Source organism: Rhineura floridana, chromosome 11 (assembly GCF_030035675.1).
Source record: "Rhineura floridana isolate rRhiFlo1 chromosome 11, rRhiFlo1.hap2, whole genome shotgun sequence".
Lineage (NCBI taxonomy): Eukaryota > Metazoa > Chordata > Lepidosauria > Squamata > Rhineuridae > Rhineura > Rhineura floridana.
In genome coordinates, this window is record NC_084490.1 from 23,441,921 (window position 1) to 23,462,518 (window position 20,598).

Genomic DNA, 20,598 nt, shown 5'->3' on the forward strand with positions numbered 1-20,598 from the left:
CATTTTTTAATTTCATTTTCACTAATATATGTGTTTTTATGCACACTTTCCCCAAATATGCATTTCTACACACATTGATTGGTTGGAGAACTGCATCGCAACATTTGAAGTGTGAATTTCAAAAGATAGCTCTGTTTTGGTCCACCACAACCAAAATAAGATTTCTCCTCCTTCCAAACTCCCAGACAAGTTTATTTTTTATTTATTAGATTTATATCCCACCCTTCCGCCCAGCAGAAGCCCAGGGCGGCACAAATGAAGCAGCTAGAATTGTCAGGCATTCAGTACCCTCATAAAGATACAGTTCCTGGGCTGCTTTTAAGAAAGTAATTAGCATTAAACTAGTGTAAACTGGGGGTGGAAAGATCTGTCAGTTTTGCTTCTCTCCATTTCTCATTTTCCTAATCTTAAATTCAGTTCTCCACATTTCTGTAGCAATTTGCAAATATTTTAATAAAAAAATCCTCATGAAAATTCTCTAGCACTTTAGTGCAAATTTCTCCTACTTGACACATTTGTGTAGGTAGTTTTGACTAATGTACACGTTTGCAAGCCATTTCTTGTCATATAATGCATTTCTGTATGTTATTTGCACTCATATATTCATTTTAATGTGCATTTTCCCCTAACATAAGCATTTTTGTAAGCATTGTTTGGCTGATGAACTGTGTCACAAAATTCAAATAAGTAAAAAATTTCAAAGGATGGCTGTGTTTTGGAAATTGCAAATTTGAAAGATTCGGTTTCAAATATGAACTGAATCAAAATTCTCTCCCATCCCTAATGTAAAACCAGTTTACATTATAACAAGGTTCTGGGATTGTTATATGTTTTGCTCCTGCACACAGGTCAAAGTAAATAATTATTTCTTGGACATGGCTTGTATGTAGTTCCATGAAGCCTTTAGCACAACCTTGATCTTTTCATGAACCCTTTAGCACAACCTTGATCTTTCCCCTCAAGTCCATGTAACATTACTACAGCACCCCTCTCCCTCTCAGCCTATGTGAACAATCTCCTTTGCTATTTTCCCCAACCCTCCTCCTCCTAACCGGCCACCCCAGCAGGCTCCTTGTGCTTGGGACACTTGATCAACCATCAGCAGGGTAGCAAGAGTAGCATCCCGCATGGCTGCAGCTTCAACACCATCACCTGTTGCATAACTGTCTGACATGGGTTTTTTTCCAGGAACAGGTAGGTCAACAACCCTACAGAGGAACAAGTGGGAGTATCTTGGTCATTGCTGCTAGTCACCCTCGTGTTCTGCACAGAATGGAGCATGGGATAGATCTAGATTAACTAAGCACATAGAAGAACAAGCCTTGCTGAAGCAGAGCCAGCATGGCTTCTGCAAGGGAAAGTCCTGTCTCAGTAACCTATTAGAATTCTTTGAGAGTGTCAACAAGCATATAGATAGAGGTGATCCAGTGGACATAGTGTACTTAGACTTTCAAAAAGTGTTTGACAAGGCACCTCACCAAAGACTTCTGAGGAAGCTTAGCAGTCATGGAATAAGAGGAGAGGTCCTCTTGTGGATAAGAAATTGGTTAAGAAGCAGAAAGCAGAAAGTAGGAATAAACGGACAGTTCTCCCAATGGAGGGCTGTAGAAAGTGGAGTCCCTCAAGGATCGGTATTGGGACCTGTACTTTTCAACTTGTTCATTAATGACCTAGAATTAGGAGTGAGCAGTGAAGTGGCCAAGTTTGCTGACGACACTCAATTGTTCAGGGTTGTTAAAACAAAAAGGGATTGTGAAGAGCTCCAAAAAGATCTCTCCAAACTGAGTGAATGGGCAGAAAAATGGCAAATGCAATTCAATATAAACAAGTGTAAAATTATGCATATTGGAGCAAAAAATCTTAATTTCACATATACGCTCATGGGGTCTGAACTGGCGGTGACCGACCAGGAGAGAGACCTCGGGGTTGTAGTGGACAGCACGATAAAAATGTCGACCCAGTGTGCGGCAGCTGTGAAAAAGGCAAATTCCATGCTAGCGATAATTAGGAAAGGTATTGAAAATAAAACAGCCGATATCATAATGCCGTTGTATAAATCTATGGTGCGGCCGCATTTGGAATACTGTGTACAGTTCTGGTCGCCTCATCTCAAAAAGGATATTATAGAGTTGGAAAAGGTTCAGAAGAGGGCAACCAGAATGATCAAGGGGATGGAGCGACTCCCTTACGAGGAAAGGTTGCAGCATTTGGGGCTTTTTAGTTTAGAGAAAAGGCGGGTCAGAGGAGACATGATAGAAGTGTATAAAATTATGCATGGCATTGAGAAAGTGGATAGAGAAAAGTTCTTCTCCCTCTCTCATAATACTAGAACTCGTGGGCATTCAAAGAAGCTGAATGTTGGAAGATTCAGGACAGACAAAAGGAAGTACTTCTTTACTCAGCGCATAGTTAAACTATGGAATTTGCTCCCACAAGATGCAGTAATGGCCACCAGCTTGGACGGCTTTAAAAGAAGATTAGACAAATTCATGGAGGACAGGGCTATCAATGGCTACTAGCCGTGATGGCTGTGCTGTGCCACCCTAGTCAGAGGCAGCATGCTTCTGAAAACCAGTTGCCGGAAGCCTCAGGAGGGGAGAGTGTTCTTGCACTCGGGTCCTGCTTGCGGGCTTCCCCCAGGCACCTGGTTGGCCACTGTGAGAACAGGATGCTGGACTAGATGGGCCACTGGCCTGATCCAGCAGGCTCTTCTTATGTTCTTATGTTGTACCTGTGGCAGAGCAATTTGAGGAAAGCAAGAGGAAACACAAGGAGAAAATAACAAGCGAGAGCCAGCAGCTGAAGCACAAAATCCCTGAAGTTGCATGCGCAGAAAGTGTTTATGAATGAACAAACGAGAAAAGGGAACATTGGAAGCTGTCTTATACTAAGTGAGACCGTTGGTCTATCTAGCTCAGTACTGACTGGCAGCAGCTCTCCAGGGTATCAGATTGGGGACATTCCCAGCCCTACCTAAAAATGTCTGGGATTGAACCTGGGATCTTCTGCATGCAAGTAGATGCTATTCTACTGAGGTATTGACCAATCAAATTAATCCTTATTAATTAAGCACTACAAAGAAAAGGGGGGAAGTGATTCTTGCACACTGGAGCAGCGGTGAGTGAAAGGCTTGTGGCTTGAACTCTTGGCTTCCCTCTTGCTTTTACTTTATTTCCCGAAATCATTTATGCATCCAGGAACATCAAGGACAATCCCATCTTCTACTCCCACGGCATTAACAAAATTATTGCTAACAGTTGTGTAGAGATGGGGATGGGAAAATATTGTTTTGTGTGTCTCTTAGTACAAGTGTTAAAAAAGAGAAGCATAAGAGGAAACAGAGGGAGATGGAGGAGGAAAAACAAAACTCATAGAAGAAATTCTATCCCAAACAGATGAAAAATTTCCAGAAATTTTGAAGCCAAAATTTGAAGTTTTTTTCCATTTGGGGAGGGATGCATATTTTGGGACAACCTTAAAATATGCAATATACTTATTTTTAACACCTTTTACAGATTAAAGTCTCTTTCTTACTTTAGGCACATAAAATGTATCATGTATAACTTAGTTTGCTATTATTATCATGTTGGTATATTAAAAGTACAGGTTATTCAGACAATAATTATGCATTTAGTTTACTTTTAAAAAAGAAATTATTGTTACAAATGGAGCTACAAGCTGCTGAACTATACAGAACCTAGTATCTCTTTCGGTTTTGCCAGTTTATGAGAAGCAGGCATAAACAATAAAAACAGGAAAAACCATCAGTGTTACAGTAAAAAAAAGAATTATAGAAATTACCCTGTCTCCTCTAGTCCTTCACAGTGTCCAGCAGACATAAAGCACTCATTTCCATAAAAAGAGCTGAGAAAAAGAGGGGAGATAACTAACACTCAATGAATGCTACATGAAATTTAATCAGTATCCTTTTCTTAGCTATCTCTATTGGTCTCTGCTTCTGCTTCTTCATATTTTTCATCATATTTATCAACAGACTTCTAAAAATTGAAGGTTTGCCTGGATTGAAACAAGGTTCTATACCTCATGTCACAGTCCAATTTATTTTCCATTTTTTCAGGTTTTCAGAAAAACAAAAAACAAAAAAAGGCTTTGGAAAAAATGGGGGGGGGGATCCTGAATGTTTCATTTTTTTCTGGGCCTTCACATCTCTAATCCCAAATGTTCAACTCTACCCAATAGTGACTGGGGAGTTATTTAAGCACTACATCAGTGGTTTCTAGACTTTTCCCCCCAAGGACTGCTTGAAAATCACTGATGATCTTGGTAGATCACTGAATTATTTTTCTGCCAGTTGTAATTCTAATGCACTATGCTAGGTGCTGTATGATTTTAAATTATGTTTTTATTGTTTCTTTTATTTCTTATATTTCACAGAATTGATTGATGATTGATTGACTGATTTTTATTTACGGTCATAGACCAAACTGATTTCACAGAAAAACTGCAATACAATAAAAGAAATAGAAGAAGCAATAAAAACACAATGTAAAATTAACATGAATATTTAATGTGGACATGCGTAGTCCACCTGAATGAAGTCCACAGATCATAGTTTGGGAATCTCTGCACTACATCATACCATGCAACATTTCTCAGATGAAAAACAAGGACGCTTTTGTGTCCTTCTGACAATCCTATTTTCTCCACAAGAGTCACCATTGCCTGATTCCAGTGGTGTTGTGCACTGCATAGCATGTCAGCATTTATTCCAGTGACACCACACTTTGATGTCAACGCATTGATGTAAGAACTAGTAGACATGTCAAGACATTAGGAAAGTGCTGTTTGTTATTGTATTGTTATTGAAAGATGTTGCTCTTGCTTTTTTAACAATGTTAATATTTTGTTATTTAAATTTTTGTACACTGTATTGTTCTTTTCTGATGTGTATTTTGTATTTGTATTTATTTTTTGTGCGCTGCCTTGAGAGCCTTTTTGGCCAAAAGATGGCGTAGAAATAAACCATAAAATAAATAAATAACCCATAACATTCCACATGCATTTCTACACATGGGCTTGACAGTGAAGGCACACCCATCTCCCACTCTGAAGTTCAACCTCAAGGCTCGAACATGAAGCATGTTTGCACACTACCACTTAAAAATAACCTGCCACCATTTCCCCCCAAAGGTCAAAATAACGACAATGAGTTACCTGGAACAGGTACCATAAAATAGGGCCCTGTCCATGGTAACCTAGGACAGTTTATTTTAATTAATTACTACACTTTAATCCCATCTTTCCTACAAGGAGCTCAGACAGCCATATGAGTCCTTGCTCTTTTTTATCCTCAATAACCCTGAGGTTAGGCTGAGAGCTAGCGACTGGCCCAAAGTCACCCAGTGTGGTCTGTGGCCAGGTGGAGATTTGAACCCTCATCTTCCTAGCTAGTCCAACATTTTAGCCACTACAACACACTGTCTGTCAACAAACTCCATCAAACTAATATTAGATTTCTATACCGCCCCATAGCCGAAGCTCTCTGGGCGGTTCACAACAGAATAAAACATCAATATACAATTTAGTCTAGAGTGGGTATAATATATATAAACAGTTTAACAGATCATTCAGAATAATTTCTGCCAGGCTGTTGCATTGTAGTAGTTTCCAGAGCAACTCTCCCTTTAATTTTCCTCCTTGGCCCTTTCTTTTAAAACAGCTTCTGCTTCTCAACCTCTGCCACTCTCATGTTCATGTCTGGCTTCGGCCTAAGTCAGTTTCTGTTTCTTGCAGGGGTGGGACAGGGCTTAAATCATGGTTTCTTCTTTGCAGCCTGATTCTTTTTTTCCCTTTTAAGAAAATAATAATGAGCACTTGTTTTTTCCTTCTGTCTGAGGACTTCAAGAGGGAAGGTAGCAGCAAATCTTGTGGGAAGCCCAGAGTAGCTGTAGAAGCATATGCTAGACTGCCAGAAGTCTCTGTTGCTAGGGGTCTACTCAGGAGGAGTGGGACAATCCAGCTGCAAGCAATGATCCAGCAGATCATCTCCTCTACCACCACCCTGGCACAATTGGTGAATGTTACAATATATTATTATTTTAGTATAAAATTTATAACCCACCTTTTCTCCATGGGGCGCAAGGTCGTGTACATGCATGGTTCTCTCCCTCCTGATTTTATCCTCACAACAACCCTGTGAGGTATGTTGAGAGATGGTGATGACCCAAGGTCATCCAGTAAGCTTCATGGCTGAGCAGGGATTTGAACCCTGGTCTCCCAGATCCCAGGCTGACATACTAACCACTACATCACATTATTCATTTATTCACTTATATCCCACCCTTCCTCCCAGAAGGAGCCCAGGGCAGCAAACAAAAACACTAAAAACACTCTAAAACATCTTAAAAACAAAAAAGGCTTTAAAAGAATCTTCTGCAAAGTTTGGTTCTCATTTTTGGCGTAAAAACGTTTCCCTTGTGGTGTTCTTTGTCACGAAGCAATCATCAGATTTCCCAAGCCCTCAAAGGGCAGCATGTTGTACATCTATTTGTTTTTATTACATTTATTTATTAAAAGTTACATGGGAAAATGCAACAGATTCTTCAGGCAGGGCATTCATCAGTGGGGGCTAGTCCATTAGAACACCTCCCCATCAACCTCAGTCTGCCTTCATCTGCCCGTCTTCCATCCAATCCAAGGGGTGACACTGCCTGTCACCTTCTCCCTCCTGAGCCCCTGTAGGACTCAGCAGGAGACGAAGAGGAGGAGGTTGGGGGCAAAACTAGAATTCGTTGCCTCTGCCTGTCATCGGCTCTGGCTCATCCCGTTGGCCTCTCTACCTGCTGCTCTACCACTCCCAATGGGCAGTAGCCACTTTCATTGGGTTATAATTTGCGGGTCCTGGCTGGTATATGGCTGCTCCAGGCATACGGCACTACTAGGGTAATTAGACATTTGGCCTGGATCTGATGGGTTGGGGAGGGGAGTTTGACCTCCGGAGCATGAAGCCCGAGCACCCCACGAATAACGTCGCGTGTGAGCGGACATTCGCGGACATTCGCGGCTATGCATAAGTCAGTGTTGGCCCACCCAAGACCCAGGCCTCCTGCCCATCATGCAAACAAAGACATTACCACTATAGGGCTGAATGCTGGAACCAGCCCAGAACTGGGGCGTTATGATTATTACCGCTCAAAGGACAAATCTGTTTAGTTTCTCTCCCTCCCTCTCTTTTGCTTTGTTGCGTGGAAAGTTACAAGAGCTCTCTCGGGATTTGAGCCAACCAACGCGCTTGTAATACCGATCTGATTTCTTCTTTCTGTGGACTGAAGACGTTCCAAGGGTTAATAAGATAGAGCAGCGGAATGAGAGAGGGGCTTAGGAGAGGAGCCAAAGCTCCTTCCTGCTCCTCCTCCTTGGTGATGAAGCGGGGCCGGAGAATGAAGAGCTTGTGGTGGAGGCGAGGCAACCCTGGGGGTGAGTCAAAGAGGTATCTGGAAGATGGAGAACACACCACCTATACGAAGAAATCCTTAGCTGGACACACACACATACAGAGGAGCATAGATCCATCAAGTTCAGGGGACGTTTAGCAGTTGTCTACTATTATTAATGTTCAAATCACACGTGCTTTCTAAAAGATAGTTAATTAGGATTGCTGTCCCGCTCCCAGTTTTCTCTTATTAATGGTTAGAGATTCCAGAGTGTGCAGTAGAAAAAGTTATACATTGTTTTCAGAAAAGGTGTGTATTTCATGCATACAATGGGCAGGAGATCAAACGTCTTGATCAGCTAATCAGTGTTTCTCAACCGATGTGCCTCCAGATGTTGTTGGACCACAACTCCCATCAGCCTCAGCCAGCATTTCCAATGGTCAGGAAAGATGGGGATTGTGGTCCAACAACATCTGGAGGCACATTGGTTGAGAAACACTAAGAGAGACCCCATCCCCTTAAAATCTTTGCTGTGGACAGAAGTGAGGGTGATCCTGCATCCCATCAGGAGTCAATCCTGGACTCAGAAATATGCCACCCTCTGCCTTAGTCTGTTTCTGGAAGCACTTTGAAGTTTAATGTCCTTCTGGGTTCCCCAAACAATTCAGGAAAGTGATAGTTTTGTTAGAGCTCTGAGAACATTATTACAAGTCCCTAGTTTCTTCACAGAACTGTAGTACCTAAAGTTCCTTGATTAGGAGCCCTGAAATTAAATAGTTTGGTTTAAATGCATGATTTGGGAATGTTGACTGAGTTAGCATTTGTGAGAGGCAAAATCAGTTCAGTTGCCTCCCCCTAATTTATAGCAATAGTTCTCTTTTATGTATTTCACTATCTCAAAAACAATTAGCTCTCAGCAGTCAGAGATGTCATCAGTACACCTTTCTTGAGAGATCATTAGGGCAGTCACTTGATTAAAGAAATATTAGTGGATCCATCATAGCTTTTAAAATGGATTAAATATGTATATTAATAAAAAGATAGCTCTGGAGAAAAAAAGTTCGTTGTTTTTCAGTAATGCAAACACATGTTGCAGAAGGCACCTTCTTAAAGAGGCATACTCTGCTCTGTGAGATAAGAGGGGGAAATGCCTTTTCTGAAATGGTGTTTGCCACTTCTCATGGTGTTTGTAAGTCCTTGCCTTCAAAATTATATATATATATTTTAAAACTTTGCTGCCTGATTAATTAGGGGCACCTTTTTCACTGTTCATAAGATTTTATAATTAACTGATCTTATGTTAATTAAATAAATGTTGTAGCTGTGATTTTTCCATGGCTCCTTCAAATCATCTCGTGTAATTATGGACTGATGTGACCAAACCAGAGTGGTGATAAGTTTCCCTCTCTGTTTGCTAGAGAAAGAAAGCGAAAGCAAGAGGGAATTTTGGGGAGCGAAAGGGCAGAATTGAACACAGTGGAGGTGGTGCCATGAGAGAGAAGATGGCCACGGAGAAGGGGGCAGAGGCAGACTTCGGAACCCTAATCCAAGTACCACTGGGGCTGCAAGGAGTTAAAATGGAAGAACAAATACCAGCAGGCCTCAAAATTGGGGAGGACCCAGAAAACGTGGGACAGACTTCTTATATCCTTCATGCCGGGAAGATGTTGCATTGGAAGGTGTCTCCGCTGGTAAAGGTGGAGCCAGATGCAGGAGGGATCCAGCTCTGGGAAGGCCAAGAGACAGAGCATCCCATTCCCTTTGGATGCGGGAGGGCATGGCCTACAGAGTTTGAGCCATGGGATGACATGTTGGCTCTTCTAGCTTCCTTTGAGCATGTGGCCTACGCCTGTCAGTGGCCAAGGGAAGAGCTGGTAGCCCGGCTTTTGCCAGCCCTGGGTGGGGATGCCCGAGAGGCCTACCTCAGTTTGGACACCAGTGACAGAAGGGATTATGGGAAAGTGAAGGCGGCCATCTTGAAGAGGGAACCCGCAGCGACTGAGAAGCGGAGGCGGCACTTTCGGCAGTTCCGATACCAGGATGCAAGGGGGCCGTGGGATGCTTGCCGGCGCCTCCAGGAGCTTTGTCGCCGCTGGTTGAGGCCAGAGAGCCAGACCAAGGACCAGATCCTGGAACTACTGATTCTGGAACAGTTCCTGACCATCTTGCCAGAGCAAATCCAGAGCCGAGTTCGGGAGCAAGTCCCTGAAACCTGTGCCCAGGCAGTGACCCTGGCTGAGAATTTTCTGGCAAGGCAGCAGGAGGCTGAGAGACAGGCACTAGAGGTGAGAGGATCCCTCAGCTTCATGTTAATCTCTGGTGTCCGAAAACTGTTGATCTAACCCTGCAGGTCTTTCCTTAGGTGCTTATGCAAGGAGAGACCAGCCATCCCTCTTCTCCCAATTACTAGCTAATAATAATCCTTCTTGTGTAAAATGTCTCCCGAAACACCAAGATGGTGATCCACCAGAGTTGCTTCATGAGCTATGAAAATCTAGCACAGGAAAGCTTGGAATGATTTATTTCATTCGTGTGGAGTTTAGATGTATGGCGAATGCTGTAAGTGCTTTGTCCAGCATTAGAAACAAACAATGTTCCTGTCCAAAGACTTAAAATCTAAGTAGACAAGACACAAAAGGTATGTGTGTATGGGGGGGCGGAGTATTAGAAATTGGCACAAAAGTTTAATGCTAATGAGGGATGGGGGACCTGTGGTCTTCCAGATGTTGATGGACTCTGGCTTCTGTCATCCCTGACCATTGGCCTTGCTGGCTGGAGATGATGGGAGCTGGAGTCCAACAACATCTGGACGGCCACCGGTTCCTTGTTCCTGACTTATCCCTTATGCTACAGAAGAATGGTGGTGGGGAAAGTGTAAAATCCTTTTGCTTCTTAATGTTTTTGAACCTTTCTGACTGCAATGAGTCCCCACTGAGGCACCAGGATCAAATCATACTGACTTTCATGAATGTCTCCAATTCTGTCTCAAACCCAGCGAGGTTCTTGGCTCCCTCAGCTGTCCCAGGGAGTCTCTGCCAGAAACGTCAAACGCTCCCTCCTAGCAGCCCTGTTCCTGCTCTGAACCGGACCTTCCCTGCAATTTCAGGTGTCGGGGCCATTCAAGGACATCCCCGTGAATTCCCCAAGGGCAGAGGTGACTTCATCAGATGCTGGACAGAAGCTCCACTGCAGGGAGGTCAAGCAGGCAGGTGGTGGAGGAGACGCTAGTTCACTGGGTAAGTAGTTGTTGCGCTTGGAATACAGGCTTACAGAGGTGTTGTTCCAACTGTTGAGTAGATGCGTTGAGTGTTATTCTACATGTTGAGTAGCCAGTGGAGGCCAGGGACCATTGGGACTGGTAGAGCAGAAAGCAGGGAGGTCAAGGGTGGGCGGAACCAGAGCCAACGTCAGGCAGAGCCATATAATTCTAGTTTTGTCCTGCTCCCTGCTGAGTTCTACACTGAGACTGAGGAAGTTGGAAAGAAGTACCGCCCCCTGGGCTGATTGTAAGTAAGAAGGCAAGGAGGTGGTGGCTGGCTGAGGGCAGATTGAGGTTGGTGGGCCAGTGCCCCATTTGCCCTAAGGGAGCAGCCTCCGCTGTGAGCAGCATGTGACGGGTAGGTCTCCTCACAAGCCCAGAGCTGTAGATGATCGTCTGGGTTGCCTGACCCTAAATCCACCTCTGGCTATCCTCTTGGGCTCTCTCCCCACTTCTATAAGATTAGGGTGTAGCAACCGTGTCCATATCATGATTTGCTGGTGCATCCCTACCAGCTGTTTTTGGTAACAGCAGTACTATAGTTCATATGGTGTCCTCTCATCGGAGCACCACTCCCTGATTTTCATGCTGATGCTGGGATCATAGCTTTCCATGCCTGGAATCACATTTATTTATTTATTTAAGTCATTTGTATACCGCCTCATAGCCGAAGCCCTCTGGGTGGCTTACAACAGTTAAAAACATTAAAAACAAATATACAAATTTAAAAACATTTTACAGTGTGAAACTCCCAGTGCAAGATCCCAGCGTTCAAGGGCAAAAGCTTGGAGGTCCTCGATGCAATAGATCATGGGTAGGAAACCTTAGGGCTGGGGACGGAGGTGTGGGCAAATATGGCCCTCCAGCCTCTCTCCCTGGATTCTTCCTAGGCTATACCTCCTCACCAGATCTGCTCTCCACCTTCCTTGAGTGCTTATATTTGACTGGGATCTGTCCTCAAACTATGATACGACCTTTTCCTTGCCTGACTGGTGGATGGATTGGGTTTGTGTGCATGTGCACGCACTCATTCTCTGACTTTCCTGCGTGACTGGAATGTAGCTTACTGTATAAAGAGAAGAGCCATATCTCTTGCTCTGCTCACTTTTGCCTCTGGCTCTGTTCTGTTGCCCACGAGGGGGATGTGGCCTTCAAGGATGAAAAAGGTTCCACACCTCTGAAGTAGACAGAAGTTTTTTTCTCTTCACCATGGGGTTAGTAATTCTACCAGGCTGAACCAATCCAGAGACTTCATTCTATCTTATTTATTTTATTATTTATCATGTAACAAAATTTTTGTACCACGTGGTTGCAGAAAACCTCTAAGTGGTTTACAAAAATCATCCAGTTACAGGGACCAGTAGTTCCTTCAAGTGGAGCTGGCAGCAAAATGTTGCAGTGTGAGCAAGTGTTGTTCAGGATTCCAGTAATTCCACTCCGTTCTTACATACCTCCTTCCTCTCCCAATCCTGAACCAATAAAGGCATTCCATGGCCATTGAGCATGCTCAGTTCACTTCGGGTGTTGGGAGGTCGGTCCTCCCCTTTGTCTGTCTGTCTTTTATACTTGTGCATACCACATGGTTTCCCCCAAGCCTGGTGATACCTTCCACTTTTGTGCAAGCTGCACTATTTTGGCTGCATAAGCAACTAAACTCTTGGCTGAAGATGGGAAATAAAATGAATGATTCTTATTTCCTACTGTGCCTCTGGGAAACTGAGCATGCACAATCCTGGGTAGCTTGCTGGGCCTTAAACCCAGACCATGAGGCTCTTGGTTCAAGGCCCTTCCCTCAAGCCAAAAACCAGCCACTTGAAACAGGTTAGGGTATATTAACCATGCTCATGGGTGGATATTCCAGTTTGCCATTCCAAGCTGCAAGCTGGCATTCCTCTCTGTGAGCAAATCGGTTCTCAGTGGATGTCTCCCAGGTGGCTGCTAGGCCAGCATATCTACCTGGAAGTGAAGGAATGTTCCAGCTTACAGTGTCAAGTGTCTTGCTCACAAATAGGCCTACCGATGGGGAAAGAACTGTAATTTGCCCCTCCAAGGAATCTACCTCAGGAAAAGAACCACAAATCGCATACGTAATTTTATCAGTATGTCACAGCTGTTGTGTACCCATCTCTGAAGGAGATAACCAAACAACTCCTACCTGTGAGATTCCAACGGGCATTTTACCCATAGCCCTCTAATATTTTTTGTTCTCTTTAGCTATTTTTGGCTGAACCACACTGTTCCTTTTCTGATGCAGGTTCTTCTGATACAGAAGCGACGTGGGACTCGTTGGCAGATGAAGGGGGCTCTGGTGGATCTGGGAAGAGAGACCCTTCTGTAGGGGCAGGTAAGCAGGCTACTAGATTTCCCTTTACACCAGAGAAATTTAAATTATTGCTTCAAGCAGGGATGGCTGAGGCCTGTGCAGCATAAAGTTTGTCATGAACTTGCTAGGTGGTCTTAGGCAATACACTCTTTCTTTTAGCTTCTGTCACCCCATATTCAGTTTGGGCCAGTTATGCTGACCTACCTCACAGGGTTGCTGTAAGCAAGCCAGTGCTGTGTAGAAGTTACAGTGTCAGGCTAGGACCTGGGAGACTAGATTAAAATTCCCACTGGGCCACGAAACTCAGTAAGTGACCATGGGCCAGTCACACTATCTCATTCTAACCTACCTCGTAGGGTTGTTGTGAGGATAAAATAGGGAGGAGGAGAACCATGTATGTCACTTTGAGCTCTTTAGAAGAAAGGTGGGGTAGAAATGTAGTAATAAATCAAGGATGAAAACAAGATGCATGTAAAGTGTTCTTAATGCTCACAAGGGCTATATGAGTCAGTGCAGTGGCTAGAGCGTCAGACTAGGACTTTAGGAGTCACAGGTTTAAATCCAGATTGTCATAAAGGCTACTGCATGGCATGCTGCCTTGAGCTCCTTGGAGGAAAAGTGGGGTATACATGTAATAAATAAACAGCATATAAGAATTACAAGGAAAAAAGCCAACCTGAGGAAAGAGTACAGAGCATTTTTACACAAAACTGGTCTGATCCAACAGCATTGGGGCTATATTCCTGTCTCTGTGAAAGAGGGCAGCATTGCCTTGCTGTTTCACAATAATGAAAGTTTTGGGAGTGTGTGTTTAAAAAAGGGTACCTTTACAGTTTTTTTAAACTCTAAAGATAGCCTTTTCTAGCCCCCCCCCCAAGGGAGTCTTGGAGGGTGGTGACAAGGGAGAGGGCCTTTTCAGTTGTGGCTCCCCAGTGAGGTCCGCCAGGCACCTTCATTGATCTCTTTTTAGTGCCAGGTAAAGGCTTACCTTTTTTCCCAGGCACTTGATAGACTGAGATGTTGTTTTGCATTAGTGTGCTGCCAAAGCTTTCTGTGGCTGTATGGGGGTGGTTGTTATTTTATTATTTGTTTTTATTGTACAGTATATTTACTTGTATTTTTAACAGTGTTGTAAGTCTCTTGGAGACCTTTGGGTAACAAGAGATAAATAAATCTAGTGTAGTAGTAATAGTAGTACCTCATTTTCTCCTGCTGCCCTACTCAAGGATAGAAGTGCTCATGCAGCACTTTAAAAAAATACGGTGAAGATATCAAAGTTATATCTTTAAACAAGAAAGAGCAAGTCCTCTGGAAGATATATCATCCTTCTCTCCTTCACTGGAGCGCATGTGTTAATGAGGGCAGGGGCGTCTGTTTGGTGGCAGAGCATCTGCTTTGCATGCAGAAGGACCCAGGTTTAATCCCTGGCTCCTCCAGGTAGGGCTGGGCGAGACCCCTGTCTGAAACCTGGGAGAGCTGCTGCCAATCAGTATACAGCAGTTGCCTAAAAAAGTGGTGAACACCTCCGCAGCATAGCCATCTCCTGATTTCATTTGGGGATGAGATCTTGCACTGCTGATACTGAATTGGCAGCTAGCACAAGTTGAAACTAAGGAGGCAATCTGTAAGGTTTTATGGGTCTTCCTTAAGAGGCTGGTCCATTAGGGCAAATTGGGCATTGTCCCACCATCAGTCTGCCTGCCTTCTTATTTCCAACGACTCTGGGGGGTAGCACTGGCTGTCAGCTTCCTCCTCCTCAGTCTCAGTGGTGCCCCATGTTGGGAGGAAGATGGGGGTGAAACTAGAATTAATTGATTCCTCCAGTCATTAACTCTGGCTCCACCTACTGTTGGGCTCTTGCCTTCCATCGTGCCAGTCCCAATGGGCGCTATCCACCATTGTTTCATACAATAAATACATATATTTATCAGTGTATTGATATCCCACCCTTCTAGTGTAAATGCAGCACTCGGGATGGCTGGGTGCAAATACTCTGCTGCATCTTTTAGATTCTTCCTCTTGTATGCTGGCATCAGCTTGTCAGTCTTCTTTTCTCTCTGGTAGCTGGTAGCTGTGGAGCGATATCTGGATTCACTGCCCTGCCAGCACATGAGAGGACTCAAGCCAGAACCAAAGAGCACTTTCGACAAGAAGAGCACAACGAGAGGCTTGTGGGAACAGAGGGGCTCCCAACCCATCCGGGGACTGCCAGTAAGGACAGCGCATACCTGTGTGTCCAGTGTGGGAAAGGATTTCGGTGGCCCTCGGCGTTGGCCGTACACCAGAGGACCCACACGGGCGAGAAGCGTCACCGCTGCACAGAGTGCGGGAAGCACTTTGGCCAGCGCGGACATTTGACGGTGCACCGGAGGATCCACTCGGGGGAGAAGCCTTATGCCTGTCCTCAGTGCGGGAAACAGTTTGTTGACTCCTCCCACCTCACCAAACACCAGAGGACCCACTTGGGAGACAGGCCCCACCACTGCGCTGAGTGCGGGCGAAAGTGTGTGAATAAACGGTCGCTCGTGCAACATCAGCGAATTCACAGCAGGGAGAAGCCCTAGGCTGTGCATGCTTGTTGGCCTCTCATGGAATGCTTGGACGGGTTAAAGTGGCCTAAAACAGAGAGGGGGAACCTGTGGCCCTCTAGGTGTCGCCGGACTACAACTCCCACCATCCCTGGCCATTTAGCCATGCTGGCTGGGCTGATGGGAGTTGGAGTCCAATGTCATCTGCAGGGCCATAGGTTCTCCATTCCCCTGGTCTCACTGAAGGGAAAGGAGCCCCTGCTTCCAGCCCGAGTCTTTTATTCCCCTGGGGGAAGAAACCTCAATAGATGTGCAGAAGTCTTCTCCCATTTTCCCTGCAGAGCCTCAATAACTACCATCTCCCCACCCAACCGGAGCAGCGCCTGCCCTTTTTAGTCAGTTAGCCTCTTTGGTCAACCTTGTCTCCAAGGCGATGGTTCTATGAGGTAGCAATATGATGGCTGCCTCCTCCATCCCATCACCTCCTATTTCCAAAAGCCTCTCAAATGGTACTCGAGACATAAAAATTATCCAATGCTGAGTAGCATAGCTGGGCATGGGAAACAGTGGGGCTGTCTGGGGCACACTCATATGGGGAGGGTATATTTACAATGGAAATGGGACTCTGCTGGTCTGCCACAATCACCTCCACCAGCTGGAAAAAAAGACCAAACATTTCAAAGCCTTTTCTTTGCATCTGTTGTTGTTTTTCTAAAAATAATGTCCTGTGTGGAACAAAGTTGGATTTGTTAGAGGTATAAAAACTGCAATATACAGTTCTGGTTTGGTGCATGTGCGCGTGTACGGGCTGTGACAAGACTTCAGCACCCTGAATTGCTCTCCACCAGGTGAAGGAGATGGGGACAACAACCCTATTTGGAAGAAAACACAACACAAAGCCTTGAGGCACTAACACATACATCTGACAAAGCTTCCCCACACCCCAAAAATGCTCATGCCACAGGCAACAAAGTTGCTGAGGTACCACAGGGTGCTTTGAAATTTTAGCTAACCGAACAGATGAACATACTTACTCTTCTGAAACCAGTTCTGCGTCTCCAATTCCTTTCTGTGCAAATAATTCTAAGGAGCTAGAAGGTGGTAGTTATTCCAGACTAATTAATCCAGAGTCAAAGGATGTATTGTTTTATGTTTATGTATGTGAAGACGTGTATTATCACTGTATTCATTCCAAACATCTCTCCAGGGGTGAATTCAGAGAAAATGGTCCTGCAAGTCTGCCAGCTGTGTTCAGGACTGACTGGCTAGCACCCCTGATGTGGGCCAGAAATCTCCCCAATCCTTGTAGCACTTTTGGAATGTGAAATATAAGTTTTTAATAATAATACCATGGCAAATAATCAGAGAAACAGGTATTCATGGTTTTTCACAGGCAGGGAGCCTGCTAGAAGCATGAACTCCTTTTAAAGCTGCTATTAGATCCATGAGCTTGGGAGACAAAATACTGTCCCCACTCCTAAGTCAAACGCAGCTTTGGAAGAAGGAAAGGAAGGAGCAATTTAGATTGGGGAAATAGTGCAGGGCAAAGGGTAGTAGTGCCTCCTCAAGTAGTGCTGCTGCTCTAGTAAAAATCAAACATCCCTTTTCATGTGATTGTATTAAAGTGTAGAAAGGGGAAACCATAGGCGATCTAGTCACTGATATGTATCACATCTGGTTTTTGGCCCATCACAATGTGTGGAAAAAAGGTTGCAATTGCTCTTTGTTAGGATATTGTTAAAGGCATTCTGTTCCTGCTCAGAGGGACTTTTATATATATTTGTTCCTTTCTAAAGCGGGCATTAGTTCTAATGGAAAAGATGGTTGTAAACAGGCTTACAGGGCAACAGTTCGGCCTGCCAGACCAATTGGCCTCTAAGTCCATCTCACCACACCACCTCCATTTGCACCACTTTTAGAATGGTCTAGATTTTTGAGTTCTCCAGAGCCAATTACAGGGCAAAGTGGCCTCTTGTGGCTTCTCCTCCCCTTTCAATGGATCCTGGTGTGCTAACTTGACAATAGCAGAGGGTGACAGGAGCAGGTGGTTGGATCTAGCCACCATTTTTGTCAGGGCATTGTGGAAAATTAAAATGGAGGCTAGACCCAGCTGTCTGGTGCTGCTCAGCAGGCCAGGCCAGGCCAGGGGGGAAAAAGACAATGAAATGGGTGTCCTAGGCAGGAATCAGCAATGAGCCACAAGAGTGCCTTTGAATTGTTTCACAAACAGAATGTGAAGGTGACTGGCATTCCCTGTTGTTTGCTCCTGGTATTCAGTTGTCAGAGGTATACTGCCTCTGAACATGAAGGCTCCATTTCCTTTCCTGTTGAAAAGCTGCTTATCAATGTTATCCTCTATGAATTTGTCTAGGGCTTTTTGAAAGCAGACACAGTCCTCATCTATACATGCAGCAGAGGTGGTAGAACATTGTAACAGAATAGACTGTACTACTTTGGACTGCAGATGTGGAGGATTTTTATAAAAAGAATTATCTCCTACATTAAAACACCCCCTGCAAATAGAAAATCACAGCAGGCTAGAACCTTTATCCTCAATGTCCTAGCACTACCTTTTTGTTTTTGCTTTCTCTTCATTTACAGGGAATTTTTGCATGGGATAGCATTCCAAAATGGTATCCCATTCCTGTAATCTGAAATGGTACCATCCATTTTACCCCCTCAGCATTCTACCACTGCCTTATCTCCTTGTTTTGTTGCATGTGTAGATCCAGCCTAAGTGAGCGGCTGTCGCCACATCTTGTGGCCCTGGGTTCCATAAGTTGATCCTACATTGAAGAACTACTGCTTTTTTTTTTTGCTTGTTCTAAACCTACTGTCTGTCAACTTCATTTGGAGGCCTTGACTTCTAGTATTACCATCAACCATTTTTATTGTATAATTTGCTTACTGCTTCAGTCAAGAGATGCTTGTTAGTCAGGTGGGAGTTGTAAAAGTATCATCATCAGCAATAAATGCAGGAGCAGCTCTGACAATATGCAACAAATTAAATGAATAGGAAGATTGCTAATAGCAACTTACAGAATTTAGGATGTGACAAAACAAAGCTATTGATTGTGTTGGATAAGGTTTCAAGAGGGATAGTTGCATGAGAAAAAAGATGTGTAATTTTCTATGCAAAACTTGGTGGAGGTATGATGCAGCCAATCCATGCCAGCCTAAAGCTTAATTTATAAAACAGCTGATGAAGCTTAAGGCGACCTGGAGATTTCACCTGTCCCCTGATCAGGATGGAGGTCAGTGGGAATTCATCAGCAATGAGGAGAATGTCCTCTGCACATGCTCAGGGCACTTCTACTCCAGCTGCAGGGCAGAGCCCTGATGACAGTGAAATGGATTCTGGAGCTGAGTCATGGCTTATATTAAGCTCCAAGAGTTGTAGCAGCATACACAAGTTGACTGTGTTCACCGTCTATACGATGTCTCCAATTCAAATGGTTTGTATAACATCACACATGACAGAAGTGGAATTGTCAGTAAATTAAATGATTTAAATATCTTGTCTCACATTCATTTTCATTCTTTTTTTTTTGCTTATAGAGTCGGATGAACAAAAATAAATGCCATTCTCCCATAGCAGAAGGGAGGTTGGAGACCTTGAACGGGTTACTCTTCCCAGTAACTCTTGTAGCCAAAGAGTTGGCTCCTTTTATGTGGGAGGCAACTTCTCCCAGTTCCAGTTCTGCCTGCTCCAAATCAATAGGGTTTTGTTGAAGAGCTAGCTCATGGGATAAGTTTGCTACATTAAAGCAAATTTGCGCTCTCTCCCCCCACTCCCGTGAGTCTACAGCTCCTAGCACAGGGATAGTCTGGGCCCTCCTGATCTTATTGAACTTCAACTCCCATCAGCTCCAGGCAGCTAGGAATTGTAGCCTAGCAATATCTGGTGTACAACATTGTGCTAGTGAATCATTGGGGGGAGCAACAAAAGTTGTGTGTGCCAAGCAGGGATGGTGAAATTCAGTTTGGTTTGCATTTTAATGTGAACTCATCTAGCCTACTCTTCACAAAACAATATGCAAACTGAAATGCAGCACCTCTGAATTTTATCATGTAGTTGTCTGACTGGAAAAATGTGTACAAAAAAGGACAAATCAAGGGAAAATGCATAAAAAATGCATACATTTGTGCAACTAACATACAGGAATGCCATACACTGGGGGAACTGATTGCAAAAATTTACCTATTGTAGGTACAAAAATGACAAGAAAAGAGCACACTAAAATGCTGACAAATTTTGTGAGGACTTTTGAAAAAATAAATCACAAGCGCATACAGGGATATGGTGAACTGAATGCAATACTGGAAAAATGAGAGCAACTAGAACTGATGAACATGTCCACCCCACATAAGGCCATTCTTCATCCCTGGGAATTTTGTTCATCCCTGGGACCAAAAGAAAATGCCCGCCATCTCTTGAGGCCACCAACCCTTGGGATAGCAGCCTTTGCTTTCTCACCTCCAGTGGCTGCTGATCTCATGGATCCAGGCTGATTCTAGCTGTCCTAAACCTTCCTGGGCTGAGGTGTGCCCCCCCCAACTGCACTGAAGGGGAGCCATCTTGTGAATATCCCACAAAACTGGCCTCTTCATCTTGGCTGAGGATTTTCAGCCCTCTTGTTGAAGGCTATTGATATCCTGGGGCTGGAACAGGATATTGAGGGTTTGGGACAGATTACAGAAATTCCCAAGTGGTGAAATGACCCACCCAAGGTGGTCAGTACTACTTAACATCCCCCTCAAGGATAGCCTCCTTTATTGAGGGAGAAAAGACCCAGGTTTTTAGATAGGCCATATTCGGGCATTTTGGGTGAATGTTGGTGGGCTTCAAGTGAGGAGGAGGCTTCTAAGAATTTGGGTAAACCTGAGGAGACTGGTGGCTCTGATGTCAGTGGGGCAGTGAATCCGCTCTGTATTTTGGTCTGGATTTTCAAGGAGCTATCCAAGGTGCTGCACCTTGGACAACTCCTTGAAAGTTCGGACTAAAACCCAGAGTGGATTCACTGCCCCAATGACATTGGAGCCATCAATCTCCACTGCAGCAAATCCAATATTCCCAGTCACAGGAACGATTCT

The 20,598-nt window shown here is 44.2% G+C and overlaps 1 protein-coding gene across 3 annotated transcripts; it reads left to right on the forward strand.

The window, feature by feature from the left end:
- The first annotated feature begins 5,971 nt into the window (after positions 1–5,971).
- LOC133365946 (zinc finger and SCAN domain-containing protein 16-like) lies at positions 5,972–19,019 on the forward strand. 3 transcript variants are annotated; one of them, XM_061588439.1, is made up of 5 exons: positions 5,972–6,034; positions 8,813–9,679; positions 10,501–10,630; positions 12,908–12,997; positions 15,041–19,019. In XM_061588439.1, the coding sequence occupies exons 1-5, from the start codon at positions 5,990–5,992 to the stop codon at positions 15,538–15,540; spliced, it is 1,632 nt and encodes a 543-aa protein (XP_061444423.1). In that variant the 5' UTR covers positions 5,972–5,989; the 3' UTR covers positions 15,541–19,019. The 3 variants fall into 3 exon arrangements, with proteins under 3 accessions (XP_061444423.1, XP_061444425.1, XP_061444424.1); XM_061588441.1 differs by lacking the exon at positions 5,972–6,034 and adding an exon at positions 6,864–7,450; XM_061588440.1 differs by lacking the exon at positions 5,972–6,034 and adding an exon at positions 6,864–7,437.
- The last annotated feature ends 1,579 nt before the right edge of the window (positions 19,020–20,598 follow it).